At 46.5% G+C, this 26,805-nt stretch overlaps 1 protein-coding gene across 2 annotated transcripts in view; it reads right to left on the minus strand.

The window, feature by feature from the left end:
- Positions 1 to 4,365: 4,365 nt before the first annotated feature.
- Positions 4,366 to 26,805, minus strand: part of ARK2C (arkadia (RNF111) C-terminal like ring finger ubiquitin ligase 2C) — a 100,645-nt gene continuing 78,205 nt past the window's right edge. The window contains exons 2-8 of one of the 2 annotated variants that reach the window (XM_069468025.1): positions 23,178 to 23,493; positions 21,405 to 21,515; positions 15,588 to 15,717; positions 13,688 to 13,792; positions 13,313 to 13,408; positions 9,179 to 9,285; positions 8,598 to 8,715 (exon numbers count right to left, since the gene is read on the minus strand). In XM_069468025.1, the coding sequence (XP_069324126.1) occupies positions 8,598 to 8,715; positions 9,179 to 9,285; positions 13,313 to 13,408; positions 13,688 to 13,792; positions 15,588 to 15,717; positions 21,405 to 21,515; positions 23,178 to 23,493 (983 nt within the window). Of the gene's footprint in view, positions 8,716 to 9,178; positions 9,286 to 13,312; positions 13,409 to 13,687; positions 13,793 to 15,587; positions 15,718 to 21,404; positions 21,516 to 23,177; positions 23,494 to 26,805 lie in introns of both variants that reach the window. The other variant, XM_069468026.1, reaches the window with a different exon arrangement.

Below are 26,805 nucleotides of genomic sequence, written 5' to 3' on the forward strand. Positions count from 1 at the left end.
CAGGTGTGAGGTTTCAGGGCAGGTTGGGTGTGGCTGGGGGGCTGTGGGAGGAAAACAGAGCTGGGAGGCACCCAAGAGGCCTGTGGGCAGACGAAGTGAGGACACATTCTGCCCCAGCTTGTGCCTAGATGTTTTCTGAGAAACCTCTTTCCTCCTGGACACTGCAGTGGGAGGGGTGGGGAGGGCAGAGATTAGGAAGACTGAATATTTTTTCTTGTGTTGAGTGGACACAAAATCCAAAGAAAGAGAACTGCTGCCCTGAGTCCCTCTCCCTCACCCAGAGAGCAGCCGAGGACTTTCCTCTGTTGTAAGTGTAAATGTTAGGTAGATAGCGAGGGATTCCGGGTCTCCTAGGGACAAAAGAGAGTGCCGTTGCCTTGGTGCAATTGCCCCACCTGGGAAGGACAAGGGTGGGCCCCAGGCCCCCATCTTGGTCCTGCCCCACCCTAATCCTCTCCCGAGTGACTGCCAGATCTGGGAACACCATATGAATCTGCCAATCATAACTCAATGCACCAGCTGCAAAAGAATGTAGAGGACTCTCTAGCCCACAGACCAAGCAGCACAGGTACCATAGAGTCTGGAAATTGAACTAGAACAGCCCATATGTGTAGTTAAAACTCAGGTCATGCATCTCCCAACTGTCCTATCAAAGTGATTCCATGGTGACATCTGAGCCACTAGGGAGTTCCCAATCTGGACACTATAAACAAGACTGAGACCATAACCAGGCCCCTTTTTGGCCCCTTCCTTTTGCTCTTTTCCTGCTGCGACAATGGGTCTGGTCATCATCTGTGGCATATGTATCATTCTCTGTAAACCTATATCTTGCTCTTGCCCTATAATCCTATCTTTCTCTCCTCAATAAACTTCATTTTCTTGCTTGCCTTACTTTGGTGCTTCTGGTCATTCTTCAGCCACAAGCATGTCAAGAACTGACATTTCAGGCTGAAACCTGACATAAACAGATTCAATGGACTAACATAACAGAGGGAGACAGGGCCTATATACAGAGACCTGTGGAATTTTAGAGCCGGAAAGAGCCTAGGCTACCATCCACACTGGCAAAACCAGGGAAGGGAAGTTTCTGTGTGCACACGGCTGGCTAGTGGCAGGGCAAACCCTGGTTCATGAATCAAAAGATACATAGATAGAAATGTATGGAAAGCTACAGACAGTATTTTGGTTCATCTCACTTGAACAAAACAAGAATTTAAACATTCATTAGCTGGCCGAGTGTGGTGGCTCACACCCATAATCCTAGCACTCTGGTAAGGCCGAGGCAGGTGGATAGTTTGAGCTCAGGAGTTCGAGACCAGCCTGAGCAAGAGCAAGACCCCGTCTCTACTAAAAAAATAGAAAGAAATTAGCTGGACAACTAAAAATATGTAGAAAAAATTAGCCGGGCATGGTGGCACATGCCTGTAGTCCCAGCTCCTCGGGAGGCTGAGGCGGGAGGATCACTTGAGCCCAGGAGTTTGAGGTTGCTGTGAGCTAGGCTGACACCATGGCACTCTAGCCTGGGCAACAGAGTGAGACTCTATCTCAAAAAAAAAAAAAACAAAAAAAAACCAAACATTCATTAGCTTCATGTAAACTATGCGCTTTAGTTAATAATAATGTATTACTATTGGCTCATCAATTGTATTAAAATAACAAATATATCACATCAATGCAAGATATTAATTAAAGGGGAAACTGGGGGAGGTGAGGAGAGAGGGTAGACGGAAATCTCTGTACTTTACGCTCATTTTTTTGTTAACCTAAAACTGCTCTAAAAAAATAAAATCTATTGCTTTTTTTTAAGTTCATTAGTATGGGTTCTGTTTGCAGTTTTTCATGACCCCACACTTCTCGGAGGACACATGCTAGACAAGGCAAAGAGCATGTAAGCTTGGGCTCTTTCGAGGGAGCAGAAATCCTGCAGTGTTGACTGCTGAAAGTCAAGTTCCTTCTCTCCTACGGGGAAATCAAGGAGCCCTCCAGTTCAAACACACAAGAGCTTACATTTGAGGACTGATCAAAAGTGGGAACTTTCCCCCTTTAAGATCCATAATTAATGTTCAGGAAACAGTTCAATGAGATGGTTGATCCATAGTCAGAAAACAGATTCTTTGAGAGATAAAGAGGTACAAGAGAAAAACAGATACGAGACAGGAAGAGGAGGAGGAGGAAGGGGAGGAGGGGGGAAGGTCAGGGAGAAAGGAGAAGAAGAGAAATAAGTGAAAAAGGGACGGAGGATGAGACAAGCTGTGGGGAATTACATAACTGACATTACCTCCCATCTTGGATAAAGACATGCATAGAAATAAACACCCTGCACAAGTAAGGTGTAGTTAGCAATGCAGTTCATTTTTATTAGTTATAAATAAAGTACAAAAAATCCACCAAAAGTGAATCTAAGCATTTACACAATTCCTAATGTCTCCGCCTTTTCATTGATGCACTATTGCTTTAATATTCATAATAAATATTCTTCTAGCTTTCTGCTATAAAATAGTCTATGTAGCAAAATGTTGCACAGCACAACAGAACAGAACAGCAGGAGGATTACAAAAAAGGACAATCAACACTGAGGATAATCCTTTCACTTACCAGGGGCAACCAAATTACCCCCTTGAGGGCCTGGTGCGGCTGACTCCAGAGCTGGGAAATGAGCCGCATCCAAGGCCAGGGGTGGGGCTGGAAGAAGGGACGGTTGGGGCGGGTGTTAAGGGGGGAGCACAGGCCAGCCAGGGGAAAGGGCCCCTTCACACTCTGACCCCGCAGGGCAGCGTAAGGCATGCCCATCCAGGAGCCCTGCCGAGCAGGAAGTGTCCACCAGGCCTGGCAGTGTGGTGGCTGTGCTCCCACCAGGGTGGTGGGGGACTCCACGGGAAAGCAAGGCTCCAGGGTGGAGGCAGAAGGGACAGCCGGGCAGACAGCAGGCAGGAAGCCCAGAGACGGGCACCCTCGGCTGGCCAGAGCAGAGTTGGGGCTTAGGGCCCACACATGGCCCAGTGGCTCACATGAGCCTAGCGGGACTGGGTGACGAATCTCTGTCTCCACTTCCTCCCCCCACATCAGCACCATCCCCATGGGGCCTCACCCCACCAGGCAAAGGCAGTGATGTTAAGGGACAAGAGGGAGGATGAGCTGGGAAGGAAGGGGAGGAGGAGAGGTGGGAGGAAGGCAGACATGCCACAGTCCCAGCCCACTCACAGGTTCCTCTTGGGGGGTGAGACGCTTCTCTCTCCTTTTGGCTGAAAGGCACCAGGCTCACCACTATGCCAGCCTTTGCCGCCACTGCCCCAAGTCCTCCCCCATCTACAGGGGCAGCGAGACTGGAGGCCCACCCCCTGCCCTCCATAGCAGCCCCTCCTGCCCACAGCCCCCAGGGAGCAAAGGTAGAGGGTGGAGGAGGAGATGCTGGGGAGAAGAGGCCACAATTCCAAACTCTGTGTCCCCGTCTGTTGTCAATGGGTGGCATCTCAACAACAAGCACTCTGGAGACCACAGGATGGGGGTGCCAATCCCAAACACCTAGTCTGGGGCTTCTCTTCTGCCTGCCCCATCCCCAAATCGGACAAGCCGTGGATTTCAGCTCACCCTCCTAACAACTGCCCAAACCTTATGAACGGGCACATCCCATATCCAGGGATATGTCACCGAACTTATCTCCCTGTCACCCACAGGATGCTACAAATAAAAGGACAAAATCTCTTCTGGATGTCTCTTCAGAGCAGATCCACTAGATAAATTCTCAGTCCACTGTCTCTATTCTTCTCTTTCTTTCCTCTCCTTTCCTTCCATTTCCATCCTTTCTCCTTCCCTCTCTTCTCTCCTGAGGGGGTGAGACAGCTCAGCACAGCGATTGCCCACCGGGTCTGTGCCATATTCTGTCCGAACCAGAGGGACCCTGAAGATCCCTCAGTTCTCTTCCCTCACCTTAGCCCAGAAAACTGAGACCCAGAGAGGCTAAGGGACTTGCTCAAGGTCACGGGAAAGTCTATCATAGAGTTAGTCTGAAAATCTAAGCCTCCTGGCCCCCCGGTCCAGGCTCGTGCTAATAAGTCAGGCTTCTTGGCTTTCAAGTGCTCCTGCTGGTAATGTCCGAAGGGCTCCAGTTCTGGAACTACTAAGAGTGGGAGCCCCGGTGGGGACAGTGACCCCAGTGCCCCGTGACCTTCCTCAGAGGACAGTGGCCGGGTAGGCTGAGGTTGTGGGAGGGGCAAGGGAAGAAGGACAAGCAGGTTAATGACGGGGGGAGAGGTTGGCGGGGGGGGGGGGTGGGGGGGGTGGGTGCCAAGGGCAGCAAGTGAAAGGATTACCCCAGTCTGCTGACGAGTGCAAATTATATTTATATATGTGCTAAATACAGTCACTATATTGGAGTTTTTCACTAGATCACAGCATACAGAATCAAAGGTTTGCATTTCGTATGGAATGTATCCAAAGAGGCCAGCACCACAGTAGGACACCTTGCAATCACACACCCTGATAGTTTGGACGAAATAAAGTTTGCGGAATTTTATTTAAATTTTTTTTTTTGTATTCATAGTTGTTTGTCATCGTACCAATGCATGCAAAGCATTCCACTCCCAGAAACAACGCCAAAATGAGGTAATAGGAGTAATAAAAAAAATTAGTATCCTTTCTAAATAAATAAATTATAATTAAAAATGCAAAACAACTATAAAAATAATTAAATAAGAACCCACAATATCTACAAGTTAGTCATAAATTATGATTGTTAAATATAAGGCATTTAAACTCACAAAACCCTGTAAACTAGCAACGTGCCATGTTTTTTGTTTTTTTGTGGTTTTTTTTTTTTCATTTTTGTTTTTCTATCAGCTGAAATCGCTCTAGCATTTGCTCTACGCGCGCAGGAGATGAAACACGAGGGGACCCGACAGACGTTGCTACAGCCCCACGCGGGGAGTGTTCGTCCCGCCGGCAGGCGGGGGGCTTAGGGGATTTTTTTTCAAGAAAAAAAAAAAAAGTCTGGTGCTTTTTCTTCACCATTGAAAAAACTGTGCTTGTTCATTAGGCGTAAAGAGTTAAGAATACTTGCACGGAGGCTGGGAACATTTGCAGAAGAGGAGCTTGAGTCCTGCCACAGGTGGTGGCCAAGGGCGACAGGGGGCCGGAGGGGGTCCTGGCCAGGTGGGGGAGCCGGGGCCCCCTGACCGCCCTCTGGCTGCACCCAGCCGGGCTTGTGGCGTTGGGTTGATTGATTAGCGTCCTTGGTGGACCCGAAAGGCAGGGCTGCCGCTGTGGCTAGGACGCCCGACGTGAACCCTGGGGTCGCGATCGCCCCAGAAGGCACTCATGCGTCTCAGTCAGAAAAGGGTCTGAGTCCCTTGAGTTGAGCAGGAGGAGGGCTTCGGGTGGTGGCCCCTCCTGAAAGTGGTGGATGTGAGATGCTGAGGCCTGGTCCTGCCATCCTGCCTCTTCTCCGCTCTTCCCAGGCGCCCTCACCACGAGGGACCTCAAGGGAGCAAAAGTGCAGAGCCGCTCCTCCCCTCCCACCCAAACGGCTGCCTGGCTGAGGAAGTGGGAGCAAGGCGGGTTCTGAGCGCCAGTCACCTCCTGTCCCCACCTGCAGGGGACAAGGAGATGGGAAGGGGAGGGGGCGCTGCAGGATCTACCCCCACATTAAGCAGCTTACCTCTCCCCTTTGGGCCATCCCCACCCTGTCCCTAATGTCAGCCTGGGGCAGAGAATCAGGAGGGAGGAGGGGATCAGGTCCCACCCACTCACTCAGCACATGTGCCCTCAGCCTCCGAAACAGACGTGCGTGCCCACAGAAAGTCCTTTTCGACAGCTTGGTGGGCACATGGCTCTAAAGACTTGAAAGAAGATGTGTTGATGTTAGGGAGGATGGCAAAGTGTGAGTGTTGGACAGAGATTTGGCAAGCATCCAATGCAACCTCCTTGTGTTACAGCTGAGGAAACTGAGGCCTAGAGAGACAAAGGGGGATTCCTGGCATTGCCCACTTAGTCAGGGAAGAGCCAAGGCTGGAACCCGGGACACCAGTTCTAGTTCCATCCTGGCCTCTCCACTGTCTCCCTTATGCCTGCCACCTTTCTGGCCAGCTGCAGAAGAAAGAACCAAAGACTGAGCCTAAGAGAAGAATGACCTTCCCGGACCACCCTGGCTACTTCCAAGCCAAAGCCATCTTCGGAGGATTCCTGGTTTGGGCCCAGCCATGAGGGAGGATGGGGCAGAATTCCCAACTTCTTATGGCATTAGTAACTCGCTTTCCCCCAAATCCTGACTCAGATGCACTTTCTCCACTGGTGGGATTGTTCACAAACTGCAACCACTGCACTGGACCACGTGGTGCTCATTGCTGCCAACCCTAAATCTTAGATTCTTGGCCATTTTGCACTATTGGATGTGTCTTGTCTCCTCAACTAGACTAAGTTCCTCAAGGCAGGGACGTTGCCTTCCTTGCTATCATCTTCCCCAGCACCTGCACCAGTAGGCACTCAATAAAGATTTTGTAGAACACCAGGATATTAGTGCCGGGAGAAGCTTTAGTCTAACTTTCTTGAGTAACCTCCAGCCAGGAGCCACTTCCCCCACCCTCAGCCTACGAGACAGAGCGGCCATTGTGCCACGAGCCAGCTATGTTAGAAGGCTCTACCTCAAGCCCAAATATGCCTCCCTGTCATTTTTACCCATTGATCCTGGTTTTACCCTTAGTAGCAGCAACATAGACTCAAATTTCCTTCATTGTATGGAATTCTTACAATATGCAGTAAGTATCCTGTCGCCCTTGGTCTCATGGATATGAGGGCATTGAGACAGGGTTAGGGGTTGAGGGGAGGGGGAGGCTTTGAGAGCCGTGCAAATGGGGGAAGAGGAGGGGTGTGAGGGGCAAAGGAAGACTGCAGAATCCCAGCTGACCTGGTGTTTTCCACATATGGATAAAGAAAGTTGAATTTGGGTTGGGATTTGGTGAATTTTCCTATCTCCATTCTTCTGAGCTGCCATCTCTCTGCTCCCTTTGGGGTTCAGAAAAATTGTGGGGTGGTGCAGAAAGACACACTGTATGGTGTCACTTGGAACTTCCAGGTCTGTGTCTCCCAGCACCTTCATCCCTAAACCCCAAGAGGTTCCCAGGAGAGAGCACAGAATACGTTGGACAGAGAGTGTTAATCCTCACGACATCTAGGTGAGGTAGAGGGACTGGAAATGGGGGTGCACTGTTGTTTCTCCCCACTCGAAGGAGAAGGAAACTGAGGCACAGAGAAAGAAAGGGACTTGCCCAAGGTTTTCAAAGAGTCAGAGAAGGAGCCAGAGGTTAGGGACACAGGGCCTCCCAAAACCAGCCAATGTGGCTTCAGAGCCAGGGCCATCTCTGAGGGACTGGATCAGACTGGAGACATCCCCCAGGAAGCCCAAGGTCTTCCTCAAGGCCCACGTGCTTGACCTCAGCCCTGAGTGCTGGCTGAGAGCACTCTGGCCAGGACCAAGTGTCCATCACCCACGCTATCTTGTCTGCATCCTCTGGTTGATTTTTTGCATAGGGAGGCAGTGGCGACATTGCCTCTTTGTGGCAGGCAAGGGCACAGCCTAAAGGAAGGAGTGGCGGTGGGCATGGGTCTCCCGGCTCCCAGGAACACAGGGGCAGCTGTCGCTGAAGGCTGAGCCCTCCCTGGTCCAGTGTGGAACCCGGGGTGTGGGGACAGCTGGGGCCAAGCCCTGGGACCGGGGAGCCCTCCCTAGACAAACTCCCCCTTCGCTGCTGGAGCTCTGCCTTCCTCGCCTCGGGCTGAACCCCCCAGGCCCAGGTGAGACCCCATCAGCTCCCGCTCCTCCCTTTCCCAGATGTCCCTTCCACGCTCCGTGCACTGTAAACATGAGAAAAACAAAAGCCAAGGAAAACACAAAAACAAAAACAAAACGAGAACCCCCCTTCCCGCCTCCCAAACTAGGTGAAAAAAATCATTGTTTTTCACCGTAAACAGGATTTGGCTTTTTTTTTTTTTTCCACCTTTGATTCCTATTTCCTTTTCTCTCGTAAAGACGGGAAGACTGGGGCTGTCGTGGGTTGGTTCAGTCAGGCACCAAAATAAGAAACTCAATGAGAAATATTTGGTGCGGATTCGGTAATAGCGACATGTCCACCACAAGATGACTAGAGCACCACACACAACATTTTTCTTAAGCTAACATGCTCCGGCTGCCGTCCACAGAAATAGCTAGAGACCCCTACATGGTTCCTACGTGGTCGAGAGGTATATATACAATCCTTCGAAGGACAGGATTGAGGGGCCGGTCCACCAGCTAGTGCCTTCGGGATCCCACCTGGGTTCTCAGCAGCCTGGGCCCCCCCTTCCCGCCCCTGCTCTGGGCACGGCCAGCTCCCTCCCTCCTGCACAGCCAGGCGGGCGGACGGGGACAGTCACCATTCTGGATGGGCGGGCCCTCCCCACCCTCTCCTTTCCCTCAGACACTGATACCACCGACTCCTCCTTCCACAAATGTGCTTGCAGGCTTTCCTCTACGTCAAATGGCTCAGAAGGCAAAGTTTGGCTGCAAGGGCTATGGCCGTGGGGGGACCTGGTGAAGGAAATGGGGCGTCCACTGGCTAATCCCTCCCTCAGCTGTCGGCTCCCAGTTGTGTCTCAATGTCCACTCGGCAGATGGGGCATTTCTTGCTCATGGCGAGCCACTGGTCCACGCACAGTTGGTGAAAGAGATGCATACAGGGTAGGCGTCTGGAACAGAAGGGTGAGAGTCAGGGACCAGCAGGGGAGACAGGCCTAGGGCTGTGCCAGGAGCTGACGGGGACAGAAGGGAACAGGAGACACGCACCCTGGACTGCTAGGGGACTGCCCTGCCATGGAGGGAGGCTGTGGCTGAGACCAGAAGCCGTGACAGGAAGAGAGCCTCGAGGCCCTCCTCCTCCATGAAGCCCTTGCAGATCAGCCTGAAACAAAGCCATGACTTTGTCTTAGACCCATCCAGGCCAAACATTGCACTGTTCTCTTACACTTTGCATCCACATGTCTATAACTGGGGCATCACACATCTAGAACATTCCACATCCCTCCTTCCCAGTGCACCAAAGAAGCACACTATAGCACACCTGGCACACTCACATGCACAAGCATCCCTGCCCCCCAACACATAGCACAGGGAGGAGAGAAGGGACAGGGACTCAAAGAGGTGGTCGCCTACCTCACATCTTCTCCATCTTCGAGCATAGACAGACAAATTGTGCATTTCTCATCTGTGTCTGACTCCTCCCCCTCGTCCTTCTTGCCCTTGCCGTCCTGGGGTCTTCGCTGGGAGAAGCAGAGAGAGGAGCGCCCATTACCTGGGGCCAACTCACCTGGTGGCCGTTGGCTTTCATCCCCAGCCTCCTCCCTCCCTGTAGCTTCCTCTTCCCCAGGAGTCAGTCCCTTTTTATGTTCTTAAGTAATACCCAGACCTCCTTGCCACCCCCTCCCCTTGCTGCAGGAGAGGGAGGGTTAAGGAAGAGGCTTAAATAAAGAGGCTTAAAATAAGAAGTGGACTTTATTTTTACGGTCCCAGGCACTTTCTAGAGACACAGAGTTTGGAAAGGAACTGGGTTTCTAATGAGTCAATCCTTTGCAGAGCTATGACATGTGCACAGCTTCCCGTTTCTGATCTACTCCTTACACCCTTTACAACCCAGATCCCTGCCTTCAGCATCTCCCTCCATGGTCAGGTCCAGCAGGCTTCATTCATTCATTCACTCAGCTAACATCCATTCATTTATTCACTCATTACTAGACGAAGGTAAAATTCCTCAACCTGGCATTAACTCCTGTAAATTTTACCACATTGTTATGAACTATTTTATGTTGTTGGATTTCTCTTCCTGTTCAGGAAGTTCATTTGAGAAAGGCACTATCTTCAAGTAATCATGTGAGCACTCTGCTTATACTTATTGACTTTCATTGTCCTGTTGTTAATTCTATACTAATTATTTGAACTAGGTAACCACTATGTAGAAAGTCTCAAGTACCTAGATGGCATGGACCATGGTTTACCCTTCTTTAAGTACCGCCCCTAGACTTGGCCAAGTACAAGGCATATCAGTACTAAATATATATTTGGGGAAGAAGGAATCTAATTAGTGAACAACATCATCCCACTTTCATGTTCCCATCTCCATGCCGGGTGGTGAAACAGTCTGACAATAACCACAGGAAGAAAATTACCCACTCTCTCCCTCTCCAGGGATAAGCAGACTTCAAGGTCATTTTGCAAAGAGAAAAATCGGAAGAATCACAAGATGAAGAGCATCCAGAGAACGACCTTGGGGCCAGGCATGGACACCAGGTCTCCCTACTCTGGTCCCTGGTCCTAAACTCTGAAGCTCCTTAGTCTGATTTAGTGTTGGGAATGCTGTAACCTCACTGGAACATACAAGAAAATCAATTATTTCTGCTCTCAGCCTCGCTGCACTTTGCACATCCCACGGCAAACCATGCTAAGCTTCTGCAATAAGTTTCCCCTTATCTAGAATCCAGAAAATCAGAATTGTCACGGATTTGGGGTATGAATAGAGTCATGATGATCTGTCTGCCGAAGACTCCAGCTGTGCTTGCTGGAGGAGTGGCCTCCTGGGTGCTCTGCTAGAAAACAGGTGTCCAATACAAGACACCATTAAGACTCAAGTACTTGCCTATTTTCTATTGTTTTTCCCCATCATTATTCTTGATTTCCTTGTTATAGCTAATAATTTCAGCTTAATATTACCTTGTTTTACTATGTCTAATCTATATTTCTTTAAACTACTCTCTCTTTTCAATTCTTATCCTTTTCCTGTTTGGTATTTTTAATCTTTTAGATCTTCCAGTTTTTGTTTTCTCTTCCCTATCTACATAACTTTTATTTCAACTTTAACTTTTTTCAACATTTACGTCAATATGTATTTTATCCCTTTTGCTCTTACCTTCTCATTTCATTAACATTCCCTTTTAGCTTTGATATTACTGATTTTAATTTTATATGTTACTTTCATACTTTTCCTAGTTCTTATTCTTTTCATATTTTTCTATTTTGACTCTATATTTTCTGTATTTTTATTCTTATATCATCATTTTAAATTATGCTTTTCCATTTTATATTATTTTGCTCTCAGTTTAAATTTTTTAAGGTTTTTTTCACACTTTATTTGGATCCTAACTTTGCTCATTTCTCATTTTTAATTCTTCCTATTCTTTTTAATAGTATTTTTATTGCCTTAATTCTCCCTTTATTCTCCTAACTTCTTACCTGAGGCTTTTACCTCATTGATTCAGTCCATTTTCCCTTTTCATTCTTAGTTTTGGTTCTTTTCACAATTTCCTTGTGCTCTGTTGAAATGGTGGCAAGTAAGGTGTGTGTCCTTGGAAGGAGCAAACACCCCCTGGCCTGGGACACAGATGCTGCTCCTGGGCTCCTGAACACGCCACTCATTCTCTTCCATGCTCTTCTCCAATAGCCTAAAGCTCTCTCTCCAGAGAATGATCATCTTCCCCATGCAGATGGCACCCTTAATTACTGAACTACTGTCATTTCCTCTCTGAGTGCTCTATCCAGTGCCTGATACATAGTAGGTACTCAACAATTGTGGTTGAAATCTTTTATGAATAAAATCTCATGTATTGTGAGGAGCTGCAAATACCAAGATTCATGGCCTTTGACATTGACACCACCAGCACATGGGCAAGCCTAGGGAAGAGTGTACCTGATATCAAGGGAACAGCAGCTCACCACGCCTGAGCACTCAGTAAGTACCAGGCACCGCACTAAACTGTTCAAATGCATCACCCCCTTTAATCTCCATAGCACCCCATATGGTAGCTACTAATATGATCATTCTCATTTCACATTAAAAACATCCAGGGAGGGGAAAGCCAAGAAAAGCCAAGCAAACCGTTCAAAGTCACACAGCTATAAGGGGTGCAACTGAAATTCAGAAGTGGCTCTAACTCCAACACACGTGCTTTCAACCATGCACCCTCAGTTGAAGCCTGGCTTGACCATAGTGAGCAGGGTCTTGCTCTAAACTTCTTAACATTTGTCAAGCTTTTAATTTCTCCTGGAAGGAGGTGGCATCTTTTCAAAATTAATTTTTTATTTGTTTTTATAATAGACTTTATTTTGTAGAGCAGTTCTAGTTTACATAAAAATTAATCAAAAAGTCCAATGTGTTCCCATATATCCTATTTCCCCCAACACACACAGTCTCCCTTATTATTAACATTTTGCATTAGTGTGGTACACTTGTTACAATCAGTAAGTAAATATTGACAGACTATTATTGATTGAGGTCCATTAGTTTACATTAAAGGTTCACTCTTTGTGTTGTACCATTTTATCAGTTTTGACAAATGCATAATGTCATGTGTCCACCATAGCAGTATCATACTAAATACTTTCACTGCCCTAAAAATGCCCTATGCTCCACCTATTCATTCCTCCCTCCCTCCCTGCTGACAATCACTGACCTTTTTACTGTCTCTATAGTTTTGTCTTTTCCAGAATGTCATCTAGTTGGAAGCATACAGTATTCAGCTTTTGGGGGCTGACATCTTTCACTTAGTAATGTGCAATTAAAGTTCCTCTGAATCTTTTCATGGCTTAATAGCTTATTTCTTTTTATCACAGAATAATATTCCATTATATAGATGTACCACAGTTTGTTTATCCACTCACCTATTGAAGCACATCTTGGTTGCTTCCAAACTTTTTTATTTATTTTAATTTAAAAATGCGTTTAAAACTCAGGCTCCTGGGCTCTAATCTTACCCCAGGTTCCTGAACCCTAACCCTGGACATTATACCTCTACAGGCTTAGGGTAGAGCCTATGACTCTGTGGCTTTAAAAGCTCCCCAGGTGACCTTGCTGCTCAGTCAGATTTGAAAACCTCTGCTCAGAAGCCTTAGTTGCCCATTTGTCCACATGTGGATTGGACAGAGAATTATTTTCTAAAGCAACTGTTAGCCTTCTGTGCAGGTGCCCCTTTTTCCTATCTCAACTGGATACAAACATTTATATGCCTGACATCTACATGTGTATACATACGTAATATTCCCATTGATAAGTTCACATGCACACATACATTCCCAGTCCTCCTCCTTTACTGATGAGAGGCCCCCATCTCCCCCTCTGGCCACACCTGGCACAGCCAAGTGAGAAGACCCTGGGAAGGTATCATAGCTCCAGAGCATCTAACCAGAGCAAAGACTTCTGGATTTTGGACTGTGCCCCTGGGTGGACAACCAGGCCAGGGTCAATTAGACAACCTCTCCCCCATTCCCTGACTTTGCAGGCTGGCCTGCTGGCAGACCCACCTTCTTGTACTTGTGGGGGAAGGTGAACCTCTCAATGGTGTTCTGTACAGCTCCTCTAGTCACGTTTCCCAACCTGTCCTCCAGCTGCAGAAGCTCCTGCAAAGAGAAAAATGTGGACATGTGTACTCAGCATGTGCAAACACACACATACACACATGATAAGGATGAAGGGCACACGTACCTGTCAGGAAGAGTTTGTCTGATGCTTAAAGACTATAATATCTCTACTTGTTCTCCCTTTTGCTCTCTCTTACTCTCAACCCTGAGGCTTCCCGCCACCCATGCCCCACCCACCAGCAAGGGGAAGGAAAAGGGATGTCACCAACAATAATAGTGTCTCCACCAACCCAGTTGGTGCCAGATAGAGCATCATACCTCGTAGCTCTCCCGCACAGCGGAGGTGTGTCTGCTGGGATTTAGTCCCTGGAGAGCAAGGAAGTGAAGCTGAGGATAAGGGTAGTTTCGGATTTCATGGACGACCTGTTGGGGAAAAAATGCTTTGGATAGAGCAAGGACTCACGGCTTCTCTATGAGCCCAGTGTGCAACTCCTCCTCCCACAACCACCAGGCAGCACACCCTTGAGATGCTATGGGCAAAGTGCTACCTTTCCTGCTCTTATGTCTCTCTCTCCTCATCAAGAACCAAGCTTGTGCCTGGACCAGCCACAGAAAAAATAACAAAGTCAACAAAGTGACAACTAACCTTCATGGCAGGCACTGTTTTAAGGACTTCACATGATTGACTAAATTAATTGTCTCATGTGATCTAAAATGTAGGCACTATTACTGTTCCCATCTTACTGATTAGGTAAGTGAGGCACAATAGATTCAGTAATTGGCTCAAGTTATGCAACAAAGTGGCAGAACCAGGATTTCAAACCCGAGTTCATTCCTTTCACCCCTGCCCTGCACTGCCTTTGAGCACAGCATGATAGTTAAGGGATTGGGCCAGAGCCAGGACCATGATTGGGACACAGAATTTGAGACTTAGTAATCAAGATAAATAATATTTTGATGTAATATTTTTAAAAATCAAAATGAATGAATAAAAAAAGTCCATGCTGAGAAAAATATCAGTATTTTAAATAAAGACAGACTGAGCCTGTAGTTGCCTCATTCTGTACCCTGCCTCACTCCTCTCTAACACTGGCCAGTTTTCTATCACAGCTCCTCCACTTACTGTGTGTGCCAGGGCCACTTACCTAACCTCTCTGTGCCTCAATTTGCCAATCTTTAATACCTTTTTGTGGAGAGTTACTGAGATAATTAAGTGGGATAATTTATGTAAAGCACTTAGAACAGTGACTGGTATGTAGCAAGTGCTCAATAAACGTTTGCTTCTTTTATTCTTAAGAGATGGCGTTTTATACACAAACCAATGACTCTCAGAGCTGACAAGCACTCCAGAGATTACTCATCCAAGCCCCTTGTTATACAAATAGGGAGGCTGAGGAGATAAGTGATTAAATGACAGAGACAAGGGTTGAAAGGCTGGGATTATGCTCTAGGGCAGCAACATGAAGCTGTCTGGAAATAAGAAGATTTTCCATCAGTCATTTGCCGCTTTAATGGAATGTTTTCATTTTAATTCCATGTAGCTTGCAATGGCAGGAACTTGAAAGCTCCCAAATGTTCAGCATTCTACAGTCACAAGAAGGCCTGCCCCCTGCAGAAGGCAGAACTGGTTCTGCAGGCCGGACCCAAGGGCTCCCTCTGGAATCTGTTTGGGCCCTCACACCAGCCCTGTGAGATGGGCAAGGTAGGCATCTTCACTCCCATTTCACAGAGAAGTAAAACCAAAGCCCAGCGAGGTTCTGCCCATGAGCAATTAACTAAATGAAGTCATATGAGGTACAGGATCTACCATGCCTGATTTTCACCCTGAGCCTTTTCCCCCACAGACCACAGCCTGCCATGCTAGCCCTCTCCACTCCTCCAGTGTCCACTCCCACTGCAGTACTAGCTTCTAGTCCAGCAGGTTCCCTTTCATTCCCCCTCAAGCCAGAGTGGGAACAGGAGCGGAAGGGAGAAGTTGATCTGCCTGGAACCCAGAACAGGCACAGGGAAGTCGGGACACAGAGGATCTGAGGCAAGCAAGGGGAGCCGGGGCACAGGGGAGCTGGGGCACAGGGAAGTTGGGACACAGGGGAGCCAAGGCACAGGGGACCTGGGGCACAAAGGAGCTGAGGCACAAGGGAGCCAGAGGCCTCAGCTCATCACTGGAATTCAATAGGCAGCAAGGGAGTCAACTTCCTGGCAGAGCCCCTTCACTCACCATCTGCGTGGAGGAGGAGTTTCTGGGAAAGTGGTGCATTCGAGGAGTCGCTAGGTAATGCTGATAGTGCTGAGGGATGGGCCGCACCTGGAACTGAGCAGGACTCAAGCCAGCATCCACACTGAGATCCCTGCAGGGAGACAAGCTCAGTGAACCACAGGGTGGTGTGATTTAGCCATCAGGTTGCAGAAGGGCCCTCAGACATCAAGCCCATATCAGAGAATGAGAGCCACACACTGCCAGAGCAGCGAGGGACTTTACACCCCCTAGCCCTTGCCCCTCTCTTTAAAGGGAAGGGAGCTGAGATCCAGAGAAGGAAAGGGCTCTGCAAAGTCTGAAGGAGCTAGAGCAGTCCAGGCCCCGTGAAACTTCTTGAAACTAGGGCAACAAAGCTCCCTCCCAAGACAAAGTCCATCCCTAAGAAAAATGCTGAAAGACAAATCTAAATAGAGCAGGTTGGGAACACAGAGCAAGGGAAAGACAGGGCCCAGATAAAAGTGGAGGAGGGAGCAGAAGCCGTATTTTTACCACTTTGAGAAAACAAGAAAAAAAGGGCCCTCTACAGCTAGATCTATGAGTGAGAAAGCTTATCCTGGTCCAACTCCTCCCACTCCTAAAAATATAGGGAAACTGATTTCACTTAAAAATTAATTCATGGAGTAAGTACACTGAAGAGGAACCAATGGCTAATTTGGAAAATGGCTAATTTCAGGTCTAGCAAGAAAATGTGCAAGATGAGGTTGAAACATCTTGTCATTTCTGCAAGAAAGAGAGCTATTAAAAATCTACTAGGGGCTGGACGTGGTGGCGCATGCCTGTAATCCCAGCACTTTGGGAGGTTGAGCAGGAGGATCACTTGAGGCCAGGAGTTTGAGACCAGCCTGGGCAACATAGCAAGACCCTATCTCTACAAACAAACAAATAAAAAACACTACTAGGTGTTAGGCCCACTCAGGGTGGGAATCTGGAAAGTATGTTTAAGATGGAATGCTAGATAGGTGAACAAATAAATGTGGCTACATTCCGATAAAATTTTATTTACAAGAACAGAAAGCAGGTCAGATTTTATCCAAAGGCCATGATTTTCCAACCTATGATAGCAAAAATGATAACAATGTATTGTGATGATTATAACATATGTAGAGGTAAAAACTGCAAAAGAAATAGAAAAGGATGGGAAAGGATAATGGAAGTATACTGTTGTAAGAGTTTTACATTATACGCAAAGTGGTGTAATTCTATTTTAGGGTAGAGTGTGATAAGCTAAATAGGCATCTTATAAACCTAGTGCATTCCACAATAAAATACAATAAGATAAAATAAAATAAAATAGTATAACAAGTCCATATTTAATCCTAAAAATTACTCAGCTGATCCAAAAGAAGGCACTAAACAGACAAAAAGTTTTTAAAAGAAGAACCAAAACAACAATAAAACAGGTGAAAAAAATCAAAAGCAAAGAAAAAGATGCTAGATTTAATTCCAACCATATAGATAATCACATTAAATGTAAATAGTCTAACACTCTAATTAACGGGCAGAGATTGTCAATTGCAAAACAAAAGCCAACTATATGCTGTCTGTTAAAAAAAAACATTTTAAACATAAAGATACAGATACTAGGTTAAAAGTAAAAAAAGGAAAGAGATATACCATGCAAGCACTAAATAGGAAGAAAGCTAGAATGGCTGCTAATATCAGACAAGTAGACTTTGAACCAAGGGATATTACCAAGGACAAAGAGGGAAATTTCATGATGATAAAGGGGTCAATTCATCAAGCAATGGCAATTCTTATAATATCTTATTATACGTAAGTCAAATAAGTGAAGCAAAAACTGACAAATCTGAAAGAAGAAAGACAAATTCACAATTACATAATAGTCGTAGACTTCAACCCTCTTCCCTGTAATTCATAGAACAAGTGAACAAAAAATTTAGTGAGAATATAGAAGACCTGAACGTCATCAACCAACTTCATCTAACTGATATTTATAGAACACTCCATTAAACAAGAGCAGAATATACATTTTTAAAAATAAATACAGAATATTTACTAAGGTGGAACATATGCTGGACCATAAAATAAGTCTTTATAAATCTAAAAGGATTAGAATTATACAGAGTATGTGTTCTGATCACATTGCTATTAAATTAGAAACCAATAACAAAAATTCTGGAAAATCCCAAGTTTTCAAAAATTAAACAATGCACTTCTAAATCACCCAGGATCAAAAAGAAATCGTAATGAAAATTAGAAATTTGCAGTCCTTAAAGAAAAATCCATTAGTTTATATGCTTATATTAGAAAAGAAGGCTCAAAGTCATGATATAAATTTCCTCCTTAAAAGGCTAGAACTCAGGTAGAAGGGAGGAAATAATAAAAGCAAGATCAGAAATCAATAAAATTAAAAACAAACAATGGAATCAAAGGCTGTTTCCTAAAGAACAATACAATTAGTTAAAACTCTAGCTAGATTGATCAGGAACAAAAGAGAGAAAATACAAATTACTAATATCAGGAATGAAAAAGAAAACATTACTAGGATTCTACGGATGTTAAAAAGATAATAAGGAAGTATTATCAACATCCTTACACAGATAAATCCAATGAAATGGGAAAATTCCTTTAAAGACATAAATTACCAAGACTGCTGGACTTGGCAGCACATGCCTATAATCCCAGCTACCTGGGAGGCTGAAGTGGGAGGATCACTGGGTCCAGGAGTTCAAGACCAGCCTGGGCAACATAGTGAGACCTCATCTCAAAAAAATTAAAATTAAAAATAAATTACCAAAACTAACTCACCAGGATATAGAAAATCTCAACAGTGGTCTGTCTATTCTTCAAGAAACCTTCAGGCCCAGATGGCTTTACTAGTAAATTCTATGAAACCTTAAAAAATAATAATAATACCAATCCCACATAACCTCTTTTAGAAAATAGATGAGGAAACATTTCCCAAACCATTTAATGAAGCAAGCGTTGCACTGATAAAAATAAAAAATCAGACAAAGATATTTCAAGGAGAAAAATCTATAGACCAGTATTACTTGTGACCAAAGATGTAAAAGTTCCTTAACAAAATTTTAGCATTTTGAATCCAGCAATAGATGGAATAAATGAGATTTATGTGACATATTGACCAATCACATGTGTAAACCTTATCTGAATCATGATCGGTACAAACTATAACAATCACAGAAATTTGAATACTGACTGCATATTTGATTATATTTGAAAATTATTGTTACTATTTTTAGGTAAAATAGTGGTATTGTAGCAAGAATTTGAAAAAGAAGAGTCATTATCTCTTGAGATATATAGTGAAATATTTACAGATGAAACAATGTGATGTCTGGATTTGTTTCCAAATACAGTAGTCCCCCTTATCCCTGGAGGATATGTTCCAAGACCCCCAGTGAGTGCCTGAATTTGTGGATAATACTGAATCCTGTACATACTATGTTTTTTCCTATACTGTACACACATACCTATAATAAAGTTTAATTTATAAATGAGTCACAGTAAGAGATTAGCAACATTAATAATAAAATAGAATAATTATAACAATATACTATAAGTTATGTGAATATGGTCTCTCTCCCTCTCTTCCCCCTCCCACCTTCCCTTCCTCAAAATAGTGTAATATTTTTGGACCACAGTTGACCACAGGTAACTGAAACCATGGAGAACGAAGCCATGGATGATCGGGGACTGTTGTGACGGCAGGGACGAAAGAGCGAGTGGGGGTAAAGATGAAGCAAAACTGGCCACGAGTCGATGTCGAAGCTGGATGGTGAGTGAGTATATGTGGGTTCACTGATGTCATCCAATTACCTGCTGCCCATCTCCTCGCAGAAGCAGCCTCTCTGGAAACGAGGGCTGGGGTGCAATTAGCATGATCACAATTGCAAAAAACCCCTCATCACCACTGGCTGGCCACTGATGGACAGAACTAATTACAAAGGAGGAGAAATGACTTCCTGCTTGGGAAGTGGGAATGGAACAGGCAGAAAGAGCGCAGGGGTAGACTGGGGAGAGGGGAGGCGGGGGGGGGGGGGGGGGGACTCTAGGCAGGGGCCTCCCAGCACCTCCTGCTGGGGCAGGGACCAGCCTCCCAGGGTCTCCTGCTTTATGTTTCCTGGGGTGAGCAGCGCCCAGGAATGCGGAGTGGTTGCAATGAGGCAGAAAGGCGAGGAGGCCGGGCTGAGTAAAGGAAGCTGAGGACAGGGCCGACACCTGCACTGCTCCCCATGATATGTCCACAGAACCTCTCCCACCTGTACCACCTGTCCAGTCCCACTTGCCCATGGGTCCCTGAGTGTGTGTCCAAATCACTGAGCCGTGTGTAAGGGCCCTGGGGGGTGCTCCATGAGCTGAATTAAATTAAACTGAATTGACTTGATGCTGAGGGATGGAATTTAATCCAAACTGCAATTAAATCATCCTCATTTGAATCTGCTAATTAGAAAAAGGCTGGGCTGATGTTGGCTGTAGTGTAATCTGTCTTTTAATGGATTGTTCAATTTAACAGAGAGTGTAGCTGAGAAGGAGCAGAGGGCCAGAGGCGACGGAACATGTTAAACCCACTGTTCCCTGCACCTGGAAGCACCCTTAGCATTCAGCCAACCTGAACTACCTTTTGAATCATGCCTAGGCGTCCACGGATAGGGTTCCCAAAGCAGCCCTTGACTAAGCCAGTGCCTGGCCAAATGGCTGAAAAATGACATCAATTTTTTTTTTAAATAGTCCATCCTTTTCCATTGAGGGCTTTTTTTTTTTTTACATTCTTTTAAAAAACATTTTTGACCTAAAGTTGCAAGAACAGCATAAAGAATTCCTGGATACCCTTCACCCAGATTCCCCAAATGTCCCCATTTTACTATTTTACTGCATTTCTATTTCCTTCTCTCTCTGTCTCTCTTCCCCCTAATATATACGTACATATACACATACATACATATTCATAGACACACACACCTCTATCGAGGTAGGGTTTTTTTCCCTGAACTATTTAAAAATAAGTTGTAGGCATGATACCCTTTTTCTCAAAATCCTCAGTGAGCTGCACATCTTTTTAAAGTATGTGAGGGTTCTGTTCCAACCCTGGTTAAGATCAGCTCTCTCCCAAGCTAGAACCAGGGAGTTGGGTGGGACCTAGCATCCCAGACTGAGCAACCCTGCATCCCAGGACACCAAAGACCTCTGTCTCGAATGCAGGAGATTGTGGGAAGACCTCGCAGGGGCCCACCTCCTACAAAGACACAAAACAACATCCTTAACCACTCTCCCAGCTTCTCTCCCAATTCCTTACCCCCACCCTGGCTGGCTCTGTCTCCATCTTTCAGGCATAATGTGAGCCTTTGCTTACTGACCACCCCGCCCTGCACTGCCTTGCTGGCATGCCTTGGCACTGCTCTCTGGATCCCTAGAGACCCACCCCCTCCAGGAAGGCTTCCCTGACTACCCCAGCTCCTCACAGTTCTCCTTTTTGCTCTCTCCCTGGGGACCACTGGTTCATAGCCTTCATTGAGCTTAGGGAATGTTTTGTGTCCCTGTCTCCCTCCTCCCCTGCAGGACCATGAACCCTGAGCCCCAGGCTGGGCACTAATAGCACCCAGCTACATCTGAGCTAATTGCTGGAACCAGGCCCGAGTGGGACCATCTGGCCCTGAGGGTTGCTGGGAGCAGAAGCAAAGGCTGGGCCTGAGAACTAGGCCTCCCGCACCATCAAATTGAAGGAAAACGGGAGCTCCACGGATCTGGCAGGACCTCCCCCTCTCCCAACTACCCCCAGGGACCCCAAAGACTCACCAGTCAGTGCCCTCAGCCAAATACCTGGGCTGAGGTGTCTGCAGTTGGTGGCCGAAGTCGAAGCTGGGGTGGAGGCGGTGGGGGTGGACAGACACACGCTCCTGACTCCGCCTGCAGCAGAGGGGAAGGAGGGCCATGGCGTCAGGGGCTGCCCAGGCCACCCAGCTCCCAGGGACTCTGAGCAACCCCGGCCAGCCTGAGGGTGCCCCGCTCCTGCAACCCCGCTCAGAGCCCATCTTCCCAAACTCCAAGGAAGCTGCTCAGATGAGCAGGAGTCAGTAACTCATACATTCCAACTGTCTTCTGGCTGCCCACTCTTGTGAAGTCTCTCCCTGGGCGTGTCTGCTGCAGGCTCCCAGGCCCCACCCAAACTCTCTGCCTCCTCTGCTCTCCTACTGCTCCCTCTCTGTCCTTGGTGGGACGTCTTCAAGACACACAGACTCACCTCCTGCAGGCTCTCCCACCTCTGTTCACCCCTCTGCTCCAACCATGCTCTTCTCCTCTATTTGACCCTTGCCACACTCTTCCCAGCTTTCATGTTCCAAGTCAAAGCTCACCTCTTCCAGGAAGGCCTCCCAGAATACCCCAGATCGTGGTGACCTCTCTTTAGGCAACCCAACTCTACAATCACTGATGCTCAGGGCCTTAGAAATCATCTAGCCCAGTGGTTCTCAAGGAGCGCTCCAAGCATCCTTGGGAGTCTCTGAAACCCTTTCAGGTAGCTTGAGAGGACAAAACCATTTTCCTAATGACACTATGATGTTATATGCCTTTTCACGCTCATTCTGTCACAGGTGAACAGTGGGGTTTTGCAGAAACCATGTGACATGTAATTCTGCAACATTGAATGCAGAAGCAGATACAAGAACACAGCTGTCTTCTCTTAAGCCATACATTAAAGATATTTGCAAATAAGTAAAAAAAAAATCACTCTTCTCATTAAATTTGTATGTAGTAGTTATTTTTCATAAAAAAAATGTATCATTGGTATTAACAGAATGAGTTTGTTACTGTTATTTCTAAATGAATTAATATTTAAAAAATTTTTCAGCTTTCATTTCCAATGTGGTAACCATCAGTGGTCACAACCCACACAAACAGAAGCTCTTTATAGTCCTCTTTAATTTGTAAGAGTTCAAAAGGGGTCCTTAGATCAAAAAGTTTGAGAACCACTGATCTAGTCCAACTCTTTCTCTTGACAGTTGAGGCTCAGAGAGGCATAGTGACTGGCCCAGGGGCCCACAGCTATTCCAGACCCATTTGATTGGTATTGTCTAATTTTACTCTCCATTTGTTTCATGGGTATACAGCTGGACTTTCCAACTCAAGTACTCAGAAGGCATGGGCTCTTTGAGGGCAGGGCTGGAACTAGCTATTTCCTTTGAGTTCTTGGGTGTCAGAAACAGGCAGTCATAAAGCTAGAGGGGGTATAAGGGATTCCTTAGTCAAATTTCCTGCCACACCGAGCAGAAGTCCACTGTGAGTATCATGAATCGCTCAGCCTCTGACCCTGCACCTGGGTGAAGTGACAGGGACACACATTAGCTTCTGAGGGAGTCTGAGTCGGTTCAGGGCAGCACTCACTGCCTGAAATGAATGCCTCTAACTGAGGCAAGAGCCACCTCCTGCAGGGACCCACTTGGTGACTGCCAGACAGGCATGGCAGGATGGAAGCCAAGTGTCCCAGCCCGCAGCCCCGCCCCGTCCCTGCCTCGGCCCCGCCCCTGAGATGGCCCCACCCTCTTCCCCGCCCCCGTCCCAGGCAGCACCCACCTGGGGTGCGAGACGAGCCGGCGGTGCTGGGCTTCCAGGAGCTGCTGCTGCAGGAGGTATTGCTGGTGCAGGGCCTGAGGTAGGAAGGAGGGACCTGTGACGTCCTGGAACTGCAGGGTGGGCAGCGGGGTCAGCGACTGGTGCAGGGCGCCGCTGTGCTGGTGGGCCGGGGCCATGTGGGCGCTGAGGCCCGGCTGCGACTGCACGGGGTGGGCCAGCGGGAAGTCGGGGGCGAGCTGCTGCGGCTGCGGGGGACCCAGGTGGAAGTGGCGGCAGGAGGTAGCGTGAGGATGCTGAGACCTTTGAAAGGGGGCACCTGGGGATGAAGGACAGAGACATCTCCATGAGGACCAGCACGGGGCCGCTCCCACGCTGACCCCGTCCCCACCGCGGCAGCCTGGAGCTGGTGAAACTCAAGACCTTCGTTAGAACACAGCAGTTTCATCGCTTTTATGTACATGTGGTCATCTTGCATGCCGCCAAGTAAAGGCTCTGTGTGCGTACGTGTCGGAGGGGGGAAAGAGTGTTTTCTTTCATGAATACATAAGATCCTTTTTATAATTAATACACTTCTTTAGAAGTTTTAAGGTCCCTAAAGGCAGTAAGGCACTTTAACAATCTTATTGACTCTACCATTGTTTTTAAGAGAGGGTATCTCCCTGCATTCCACAGGCTTCAGCCCAGTGACACAATCATAGCTCACTGTTACCTGGAACTCCTGGGCTCCAGCCATGCTCTTGGCTCAGCCTCCCAAGTAACTGGGACTACAGACACGCACCACCACATCTGGCTAATTTTTAAAAACAAATTTTTTTTTTTAAGAAATTGGGGGTTTGCTAGGTTGCCCAGGCTGGTCTTGAACTCCTGGCTTCAGGAAATCCTCCTGCCTTGGCCTCCAAAATGCTGGGATTACAGGTGTAAACAACCACCACCACCACCACCACCGCCCCCTCTCCGTGATTCTACCTTTTTAAATAGGTACTACATAGAGAAAATTTAGTTCAGCCTAAGCCATGCCCTAAACTTCACTGAAGCCTTGGCCAGCTAGGACCCAATATTTACGGAGCCCTAGTTTCCAAAGAAAAAATAGCAAAAAAACCAAATCACACAAAATTTTTTGCTTAAACAGTAACTAAATAATTTATTATAACATTATAAACTATTTAAAAGCAAACATGTCCAGGTACAAGCTGGGCTCAAGCTACATTTAATTTAGGCTCCACTACTTTTCAAATAAAATTGAGCCTGATGACAAAAAAAAAAAAAAAAAAAAAAAAAGCCTTACAAATTCTCCAAGAGCAAAAAGTCCAGCTCTAAGCACCGGAGGGAGTCCTTTAATTAGGCGAGTAAGTAGATCCAGCGTTTCAGAGAGATTTGCAGAGAATTTCCAACTAAGCATGGCAGACTCACCACATGTCTGCTCCTTCTCAAGCCCCACTGAAATGCAAGCGAAGGAATAAAGAGAAGATAAACAGACAAGGACAGAGAGAACAAGAGAGGTGACATCAGCAGGCAACAGATGTCAACAGATTTTTGGAAGACAGTAAGCAGATGGAGGAATTAGCAGAGACGAGAAATGAGAAACCAAGAGCTGACCAGAGGGGCCATCAACAGGAAGTGGACAGATCTTGCCACATGATGCTGGAAGGCATTGGCTACTCCGGAAAGCAAGGGCAAAGCTGAGAACAGGGAGACTGTTCACAAGTCTTACAAGTGGTTACACCCAGGGTTCCTCCCCTTCCCAAGCAGGGCAGGGACCACCCCTCCCAGAGAGGCTCCGATGGTGGGAGGGTGACATCAGGCAGAGGAAGGCAGGGATGCAGCACCATGGTAACACAGGGAGTCACGTGAACATCTATATATGGAACTTTGGAGCCTCCATCCCCTTCTGCCACTTGGTTCCAAAAACACTGTCACCCAGGTGTGTGCCCCTTCCCTGCACCCTCTACAGCCCCAGGCTGAAACTAGGGAATGCTTCTCTAAAGAAAGTCATGGGTCTCAGGAAGAGTTCTACAGATACTTCTGGTTGAGAGCACCCCAATGAAATGGTTGGGTTACCAACTGGCCACTCTGTAATGAAGCCCATGAGTTGACAAGGCCATTTTTATACCTGGGCACACAGAGCCTCTGGACAGCTTTAGTGACCTGCACTGCAACATGAACAGACAGCCCAAGGGTGTCCAGGTTCTTGAGTACAAAGCAAAAGGAGACAAGAACATACCAAATATTTAAAAATAATCTCAGAGGAACACAGATAATGCAAGGACCAGAAAAAAAATTAACTTCAAAACACTATAATTAATATTCTCAGTGAAATAAGACTTTGGCTCCATGAAACAAAAGGAAGCTCTTTAAAAAAGGAGCAACGTGGAAACAAGAAAGAGAGCTCTTGGAAATTAAAAATGTCCGAGGTGAAATCTGAAATTCAACAGTGGGGTTGGAAGATAAAGATGGGGATGTTTCCCAGGAAGCAGAAGGAGAAGACAAAGAAACAGGAAATAGGAGAAAAAAGATGCAAACATTGAAGGATCCGGTCGGAAGATTCCACATTTCACTAGTAAGAGAGAAAGAGTGGAGGCAACAGTGGGGAGGAAATTAGGGGGAAAAATTACAAAACCTGTTTCCCAGAACAGAAGGTCTGCATTTCTAGATAGAAAAGGCCTCCTGAGTGCCCAGCAAAATAGATGGGGGAAAGAACCCCCCAGCAAGGCATCTCCCTGTGAAACATCCAAACGACAGGGCAAAGAGATAGTTCCAAGACCTTCTAGAGAGAAAGCAAACCAGTCCCCTGCAAAGGGTCAGAAATCAGAATCACTTGAGATTTTTCAAGAATGACACTGGACGCTCGAACACAGTAGAGCAACTGCCTTCAAGATACTGAAAGGGGAAATGATTTTCAATCTGGAATTCTCTGCTCAGCCAAAGCATTAATCAAGTATGAAAATAGAATAAAGCCACTTTCAAACATACAGGATCTCAAAACAAAACAAAAAAATTAACCTTCCCGACACTTCTTCTCAAGGAGGTCAGGAAGGACACAAACCAAGAAAGAGGAACACGAGACAGGAGCTGCACCCAAAGAGGTGGAAGTTTCCCAGCACACGCTGGGCAGGCTTCTGCAGCCATTCCGCAGGAGAACAGGTGGCGGGGGCTTAGAGGAGATCTCGGGGTGGGGGGAGGGTGGTGGCTGGAAACGACAGGCTTACCAATAAATTTGGCCACATGAATATAGTATTTGAAGGAATTTTACAATTTGATAGAGAATTGGGTAAGAATTTGTAAAGATGTCATACAAAGCAAGGCAACAACAACAAAAAAATGCAATTATTACCACTAGGAAAAGGAAAAGTTGTGCAAGAAAGTGTAATGATCTGTATTATGCACTACTTTGCCCAGCAGGAACAATGTGTTAACAATAAAACAAATAATTAATAAACTATGTTAGAACAGAAAAGGACATTTCTTTCTCAATATGGAGAACATAGACAATGTCAGAAAGTGAAATATCAATGAATGGCAGTCTCATCGTTTATTTAGAACTTTGCTTAGTAATTTATGTCTTTCAGGAAGGAAAGGACTGAAGAAGAGTTGAAATCCTTGTGCTCGAGGGAGTTTGACTCTGGCGGGG

The sequence above is a fragment of the Eulemur rufifrons genome, chromosome 5 (assembly GCF_041146395.1).
Source record: "Eulemur rufifrons isolate Redbay chromosome 5, OSU_ERuf_1, whole genome shotgun sequence".
Taxonomy (NCBI): Eukaryota; Metazoa; Chordata; class Mammalia; order Primates; family Lemuridae; genus Eulemur; species Eulemur rufifrons.